This window comes from Lytechinus variegatus, chromosome 1, assembly GCF_018143015.1.
Source record: "Lytechinus variegatus isolate NC3 chromosome 1, Lvar_3.0, whole genome shotgun sequence".
In the NCBI taxonomy this organism is placed as follows: Eukaryota; Metazoa; Echinodermata; class Echinoidea; order Temnopleuroida; family Toxopneustidae; genus Lytechinus; species Lytechinus variegatus.
In genome coordinates this window covers 40,132,577-40,141,497 of record NC_054740.1, presented here as the reverse complement: position 1 = coordinate 40,141,497, position 8,921 = coordinate 40,132,577, and the positions used below count along the sequence as shown (strand labels likewise).

Genomic DNA, 8,921 nt, shown 5'->3' with positions numbered 1-8,921 from the left:
TCAACACAAAATGCAAAACATGTCCAGAGGAATCACCATTTGGAAAAAAAATATATAAAATTAGATTTGCTGTACAAGACAACAAATGGGGTGTTAAGCAGAACTAAACGATGTGTTTCGCAAAAGTTTGTACACAAGGGAAATTAAAGCTTCTCTACGGTGTGCATAATCAGGACTTTTATCAAAGGTTTTTAAAAATCATATGCATAGACAAAAAAAAATTATTAAAAAAAAATGTACATGCAAGGGTATTGTTTTTGGCAAGATTGTTTAAGCTGACCTGTGGCCAAGAATTTGGACTTTCAAATGAGAGGTACGGGGAAAATAAGTTCAAGTCGGATACTTAGCACGCATAGTATGCCAACAAAAATGAATATTTGGTGTATAGGTTAGGCGTTTGGTTAACTTATGAACGGATAATATCATGTGGCACACAAATAAGTGTTAAAATACTTCATATCTCGTTAAATAAAAACATGGGAACAACATACAAAAGGAAATAAAATGGTCAAATGTCTCGAACAATAATGTGCGGGTGTCAGAAAAGAAAGAAAGGATAAAATAAATATGATCTCTGCAAAAAAGAGGGAATTTTGGTTAAAAGGCCTGAACTAAAAATGGTAGACTAACTTTGGTAAAATAGTAAAATCACAACAGTATGATCTACTGATCACATATTCTGACTTAAGAGGCTGAGGTGTATATTATACAAACATACCAGGCTTTGAGTAATTATAGTGGGAATTGTTTGTCTGAGGTTGGACTGGCATTTCTATTTTTCCCCCGAGGGGCAAAGCCCCCGAGGGAAAAGTAATTTGCCATTACAAACGAGGATGAATACTTCCCTCGATACTTTCAAAATAAAGGCCTGGTATATTTGTTTTATATCCTACTCAAAATAAGTTAGAACAATAGATCTTGGTAATCTAGATATTGTACTTGTAGATCATCCTTTTTTTAAATCTGAACCAAAATATAGATAACACGCTGTGCCAGATGACCTACTTTTCCTTAAGCCACGTGCTTAGCGGACACGGATTAGCGCCTGAGCCGTCCCTTCGGTGGACTTATGTGGTGGAGACACCTCGCCGAACGGTGCGTTCGAGAGATTGCATGATCTGTGACATCACGAGGGAAAAGTGCACTTTTCCATCATTGATGTCACAGAGAAGTGGGCGTATGATTTCAATGGCATACATGTAGCTAGAATACATGTCTGTTTGGTCACATGATGCTGTTTGAACCAATCACTATAGAAGATTTCGTTTCTGTAGGATATAAAATGATCTACATACTATGTAAATATACTATTGAGTATAACATTGTATAAAAGAGCCACTGCAATCTGACTTATAATAAAGTATAATAGAACCGCTGACCAACTAGTTTATAGTAGATGGATTCTCATATGTAGAAACGTATGCCTCTATCATTGCCTGATCAGGAACATATTACACAATCAATCTCTAAAATTTCAAAATGACCTTCGTGACCACTGACTTTTGACCCCAATCAACACAAAGATTATTTTCTCTCCAATAAACAAAGATGAGCATAGTCCGAAGTTGATCTCTCAAAACGATACTTCAGGTTTTGTGAGAATGAGATATAGTAATGTATATGACGACCTCTGTGACTTTTGACCTCATGACCCTAATATTGCCACTCCCATGGGCACTGTTGGACCAAGTTTGAAACTGATCCGTCGAACAGTTCTTTTGTTATCAAGAGAACAAAAGCGTGATGCACAGACGGGTAGACTATCCAGAAACAAATGCCGCCATCAACCATCTACAGGGCAATTTAGTAATGCAAAGGTTATATAACATTATCAAACATAATTAATCGGCTTTCATTTGGAATTTTTTATGCTATCTCCAATATGCAGGTTCATGGTTAGAGGTCAAAAATGTGGGTCACGTGTGAGCCTTCAGAGAAGCATGATTTTGAAAGTTTACTTTCATTTTGAAATTCCTGTGAATTTAAAAATTAAATTAGACTTTCAAAATCATCATAATTAGTTATCAATTACTAAATCTATTTTTAGATCTAATTAAAGTCGAATTAACTAATTAAAGTTGAGGTTTTTCAAAATTTCGGTCACACACGAGACCAAGAAAGGCCCTACAGAGGGCAGGGGCATACAAACCACAATGCAAATATAACCAGCTGGAATACAAGTATGCACCAATACACAAACAACTACTCCACTCAAGAACTTTGCAAATGAGAACATACATGTATACACCAACTTTGGCAACTTGTGAAGACCTTCAAAGTCGCAGCATTGAAATGTTTTTGATACGTTAAAACACATACCGGTAATCATTTTTTTTTTATTATCAAACTGATCTAATTTTCAGCATCTTTAAATTGCAAGAAAACAAACTCGTCCAAGGGAGTAATTGGAAAATTCATGGTTACAAATCAATCTCTAAATATGAACAACAATATGATCAAACAAAATATGCTTTGTCCAAGTAAGCTCTTTAGTTCATATCTTGAAGGCATCGCATGTGACATACATGTCGTCTCATGAGACAAATACATGTGTATTTGATCCACGGGGTATAAGCATTGCCTATGAAGCCTTGATAAGAAACGGTCTAGCTCTGTGAATAAGATTTGTTCATGCCAGAGTGTAAGTTAATCCAAAGTAGGCCAAGGAGGTTGGGGGACTGGACTGAGAGGCCCTTCCTCCCCCTTCCTTTATGTTTTGCCCAATGAGTCAAAATTGCAATAAGATTTCATGATATTTTTCTTCCAAGTCTCAAGCAACATTTGAAACCAAATTTGTGATACCCCAGGTAAATGTTCCCAAATATACGTAGCATTTTTCAAGAATATACCAGACCCCAAATCACTCAAAATTGTACTTTCATGTACGAATCCAATGCCAATTCTGTTTCAAGCCAAAATTCATACATGTAGATTCCATTTCCTTTATAAAACTGAAATAAAAAAATTTCCTTTTTATGATTGGAAAAGTGTTACCGACAGGCCTTTATGTCCATTTTTTTTTAAATTTCAAACAATGATTTCATAGAGTGTGGACGAATGCAAGAAGAAGAGAGATTGATTATGAGGCCTTGCAATTAACTTGCAATCAATTGCGAGTGAATTTTGGGGTCAAAAGAATCAATCATAACTCTGGGCAAATTTACACTTGATTGAATGGTCTGCTTCTTGTTATAAGAAGTGAAAATCAACAGCGGGTATGTCAATTGCAAGTTTTCATAAGAAAGTTGCAATTGATTGCCAATATTTTCTTGTGATACTCCCTCAGTCAGACAATGTGCAGTTAGAATAAACAAGCACCAGACTCCTACAGCTACATCGGAGGTTAGGCTAGCAATGCCTGTGGACTGTCCAGCTGCCACATCATGATACTCATTTTCAGCACCAATATTGAACTGGGCCTCACCTTACAAAGAGTTACGATTGATCCAGTCAATCGTAACTCTACGGAAATCCATCAGCGTCAATTTTTTCTCCAGGAAATTTGTCCTTTTGTAAACAAAGGAGAACACACCAACTTGTCAAGAAATCAATGAATTTATAGATATACATTCATATCTAGAACAAATTTTGAACAAACATGCATTTCATATGTTGACTTAAAGGGGAATCCAACCCAAATAAAAACTTGCTTTTATAAGGAAGGAAAAATCAGACAAGTTGATAGGTGAAAGTTTGAACAATATTGGACAAACAACAAGAAAGTTATGAATTTTTAAAAGTTGTAAATATTGGTAATCACTATACCCATGGAGACTTCAGATTGGCCGCATATGGGATGTCATAGTGATGTAAGGCAAGGACTACTCTTCCATGTACTCCAATACATATTATGGCTAAAATGTAATTTTTCCCAAAAGTTTTATTTCAAATTATATTTTTCTTTCATGAGGACATAAAACGATATACTACCTGGGTTATATTTACAATGTAGATTACTGCCCCAGGGGAATGAGTACTGAGTCCCTGATAATAAAGTGCATGGCCTTTGGGAAAGTTGTCCTTGCCCCTTGTCATAATAATTTGCCAATTTGAAATCTACATAGTATTAGTGATCTCAATTTTAAAGCAGCTATAACTTTCTTATTGCTTGTCCGATTTCTTTCAAACTTTCACCATTCTGTTTAATTTATTTTTCTCCTTCCCAACACAACATTTTATGGCCAAGGCTGGATTCCCCTTTAACTGGCTTTCCATAGCTCTGATTGATTGGATCAATCGTAACTCTTTAAAAGACACAGCCCAGGAGTAGGAGGCATATAGGAGGGTCAAACTATTAAAGCTAAATTGCCCCACCCTACCAACCAGGGTTGTGACAAAAAATAAAATTTGGCTCAGGACAATTTAGTCAGTGAAAACCACTGACAAGCTGTTTCATGAAACAAACCCTCAGTGATTTTCACTAACAAGCTGTTAAAAGCTACTGAAATCCTTCCATCCGATTGGCTGAGAACAAATTAGTGAGTGCGAATCAATAGCAAGATACTTCATGAAACACTTCAGAAAACTTCCTAAAAACAAAACTGAGAGTACATGTATGACAATACGAGGGTCTCTAGTACTTGACTATCATCTGGACATGGAGTCTGACTGCGGGGAAGGACCGATGGGAAATCTGGACCTTAGCTTGACAATCTGCTCGTAGATCTTGAGCGAGGGCGCCACCTTCATTCCTGTCAGTTTGACCAGTTGTTCCTTGGTAAGAGACATCAGTTTTTGACCGTTGATGTTCTGTGGTCAGAGAGAGAGAGAGAGAGGAAAGAGAAACATTTTATTTTCAATCTTTGTATCATCATTGATTAATTGTTGGTGTATATCGGCCATCTTCTCTCCATTTGGGTCCCGTCTTACAAAGATTTACAATCAATCCAATCAATCTCAATCCTATGGAATTCCATCGTTGTCAAAATATTTTCTTCAAGAAATTTGAACAATGTCCTTTGTACACAAAGAGAAACACACTGAATTTTCAAGAAAACAATGAACATACATCATTGTTAGAAAATATTTAAAACGAACATGCATAATAGATGTTGACTTGCTGGATTTCTATAGTTGTGATTGATTGGATCAGTCGCAACTGTTTGTAAGACAGGGCCCTGGTCTCATTCTGTATAGTCTAATCCAAGTTCATCAAGCAATAGTTCATCTACTAGCCATTGGTCTAAAAGCCCATTTACCAAATTGTCTAATTTCCAGTTAGGCTACAACTATTTTGGTCTAATATCCACTTGGTCTAATACCACTTTGTCTTTACAGTTAGCTGTACTATGAACCAAATTTTTATTTGATAGAGTACAATATAATAAGTAAACAGACTAGATATCAGAACTACTGAGCATCAGACTAAATGAGACTTAGACCTATTGTTCACCCGAAAATTGATGCCATCAGCAATTATAAGTTGTTCATTTACTAAACAAATACAAACTTGTATTTTTCCTCTCCGAAGGCTAATTTATGATATTGAATCGGCATTTCCTTCACCTACAGATTTAAATAATTCAGAGACCAATATACATGTACAGCTTGGGAAAAAATATTTGACCATACTGTATGGGAGCTTAATAGGAAAAAGGTCCTAAAATAATGGTGACAGGGCATTTGTTCCTGCGACCTTTGCTCCGGTCTTGATATCTCAGTGGGCATTGGGTTAGGATTGTATAAATAGAGTTTTTGGTATAGAATAAATATAAAGATAAGGAATATGGTTATTCAGTTTCAGCAGTTAGTTTTATAAACATTTGATTAAGTTCTATAAACATTCTGATTAATGGTCATATTTTTCATTGGACTAACTGTCACCAGGGCAAATGTCAACCCTAATTTCTTCCCAAACTGTAGTTTCTATCCTACACAATTAATAGCTAACCTGTCTGCAAAAGCATTCTGCACATGAGCCTTCCCCGGTCTCAGCTAGGAACTGAACCACCTCCGGAATCCCCCACGTCCAAGGATTCGGCATCTTCTCACCGGGTGACTTGACGTTCGGTGTGGTTGGCTGTTCTGTGGTGAGGGCAGGTTCACCAGGTGTGGCAGGGCTCATCTGTGGGCTACTGGTACTGGAGGAGGGAGCCTGGCGACCCAGAGGGCTCGGCAGTGGAGACTGCTGGTTGACCATGGCCTGGTGAAGGTTGTACGGCGGAGGTGGAACCGACGGTGGTGGAGGTGCCAGGATATGTGTTGGTGGGGGCACTCCGGACATCTGTGGCGAACCCAGGGAATGATTGGCTTGGGCTGGGTAGGCGGACTTCTTTGGGTGCGGTGGGGGCGGGTACCGTGGCTGCATTAGCAGCGATTGCAGCGGGGGTAGACGTTGAGGGGCGTTGGCATGGGGGTGTGGCATAGGAAAGCTGGAGTCAATTGGCATGCGGTGCTGCGGAGGGAACGGCAAGAAGTCTGATCTTGGGTCTACAGGGGATCTTGGCATATTTCGCAATGCCTGAGATAAGTGGGCCCTGTATGTTGGTGGAGGTCTGCTTATCGTAGGAGACATGGAAGTAGGACTGGATAGAGGTATACTTGTTGGGGACATGCGAGGGGGATGGGTGAGGCCTTGCATCATGGCAGTGGGGGAGGGGGAACGGACGTTCACTGGCATACAGAATTCTTTTGGTGGTCTTGACAGGGCGACCATATTGCACAGATCTCTACCAGTTGGTCTGAATCCAGTGAATACACCAGGGTTGGATGAAGGGCTAAGCTGAGAAGGACTTGCTAGATCAGGGCCGAGAGGCAGACTGGATGGAGGAATATGCGACCTCTGGGTTTGACCTTGCATCATCATCCTGATTATCTCCTGCTGCTGAGGAGATGGGAGATTAGGAGTGGTACTACCATCCAGCGAGTTCAAGAACCCTACCTGGGTTATACCCTGTGCATTCATCAACGCTATCCCAGACTGCTCCTCGCTGCTAACTCGTCTCTTCCTCTTGGCTTGCTGCTTTGTCAGAATGTCACTAATCTTCTCCTGCTGCAGGAAGAGAGAGCGCAACTGCTTCAATTTCAGTTCATCTTCCTCCGAAATCTGCGTTCTTCCACCGCGCGATGTTGGCAAAGAAGCGGGGCCTTTCTTTCCTACCTGCTCTTTAGAAACAGTCACTGGCTTTGAATGTTCTTGGGATGCCAGTGACGTGTTCACATCCTTGATTATTTTCTGGACCTGGGCTTGTGAAGCCAAGAGTGCCGCGGTGTCTGGCCCAGACTTCAATACCGTCCCATTTTTCGCAGAGCTACCTTTCATAGTATCTTTCCGTGAGTTAGATGCTGAAGCCTTTTTCTCTTTGATAGGTCTGACAGGCACTTCTTCATTCAGCTCAGCTTCAAAGTTGTACGGATCATCACTGGGACTTTGTAGTTCTTTAGAAAGCCGCTCTTTGAGGGTAAGGTCTCTAGACTTGGTCTTGTCGATGAAAGAATTTGTCTTTGGCACATTCGGCTTTCCAATATCCTTGTTTGCAAAAGATGAAAATCCCACACTTGGCTTTGATTCTCTACTGGTATTACTGTCCTTTGCCTGTGATTCAAGAGGTTTTGTGCTGGAACCAACTGGCAAGCTTGTCAACGCCGAACTATCCGATTTCAGGGTTTGACTATACACAGTATAAGGAGCTACTCGTCCTGACACACTTTCATCCACAGATTTAGCCAAAAGCCTGTCTAATGTAGAGACTTTGTCTGATGCAGTTCTATTGTCCTCACTGACTGACGTATCTTTACTTGTTTCAGGATTGCTTCCAGTGTTCATACTAAATTTCACCTTTGACATTCTGTTCAAGTCCAGTCCGCCAGGGGGCGTGCTTTTGTCATTCAGAATATGATTAAGCACATTTTCCTCATTACTTGCCATGTCGGTTTGCATGACCGAAGGCAATTCCGTAGGCAGATTCAACAGGGTTGATAGCTGACTAGCCTTTGCTTTGGCCTTTTCCTTTTCTTTCCTCCTCTCCTTCTTACGCTCTTTATCTAACTTTGACTTCTTTTTCTTTCCTTCCTTCTTGTGCTTCTCTTTTTCCGGTTCCTCATCATCTTTGTTTTTCTCTTTATCTTTCTTCTTTTTGTTTTTCTTCTTTTTCTTCTTCTTTTTCTTCTTTTCATGTTTGTTGACACTAGGTATAAGAACAGGTGGTGCCATAGATGCATCTTCAAAGTCATATGTCTCGATGCCAAACTCATCATTTTTCTCTTTGCCAAAGTCTTTGAACGGCCTTGAAGAGAGCATCTTTGTGCACTGTTTGTGTTCTACGTGGGACCAGTTCCTCATGGTGAACTTGCCAGGACCTTCCGGATCACCTCTAGATTCCGACTGCTCCGATTGATGAGACGCACCAGCCCCAATAGAGCCCGACGAAGAATCTGCAGACAGCGGAGGCGAATCAAGACTGGATATAGATGCATCTGCTTTGGAATGGTTCCCCACAATTCCTTTCTCAACCTCCACAATGAACTCCCCCTTTTCCATGTTCTCGGACTTTAAGAATCCATTCAACATACTCCCTGTCTTCACACCGAGTGTCTGTTCTGGCGGCACGCTCTTTTCAGGTTCTGCCTTATTGTCCTGCGGCTGCTGACCCGGCGCGTTGCTGTTACCTTCTCGGGACGATGGCAATGCATAATTGTGATGAGATGCCGCCTCGTAAGGCCTGCCTTTCCCATTGTGCTTCAAAGTTGTCTTGGACATCTTTAACTTGAGGTTGGTGCGGTTCTGCGGTTTCTTGATCAGCTGTTTCTTTGGTGGAGGCGGGATGATTGTCCTCTCGTGGTTACTCTCTTCATCAGAGAAGGAATAGACAGATGGCATCATCTTCTGAGCCTCATCGCTTGTGTGTCTACTCATCTTCTCCAAGGCTGGGGTGAGAAACATCCCTGGGAAAATAAAAACACAAAGATTTATGACCATCAAC

The 8,921-nt window shown here is 40.4% G+C and overlaps 1 protein-coding gene across 1 annotated transcript in view; it reads right to left on the bottom strand.

Annotated features, from left to right (window-relative positions):
* Positions 1–4,179: 4,179 nt before the first annotated feature.
* The window catches only part of LOC121413942, a 28,019-nt gene continuing 23,277 nt past the window's right edge, over positions 4,180–8,921 (bottom strand). The window contains exons 16-17 of the mRNA XM_041606964.1: positions 5,891–8,883; positions 4,180–4,749 (exon numbers count right to left, since the gene is read on the bottom strand). Of these exons, the coding sequence (XP_041462898.1) occupies positions 4,588–4,749; positions 5,891–8,883 (3,155 nt within the window). The 3' untranslated portion in view covers positions 4,180–4,587. The remainder of the gene's footprint in view (positions 4,750–5,890; positions 8,884–8,921) is intronic.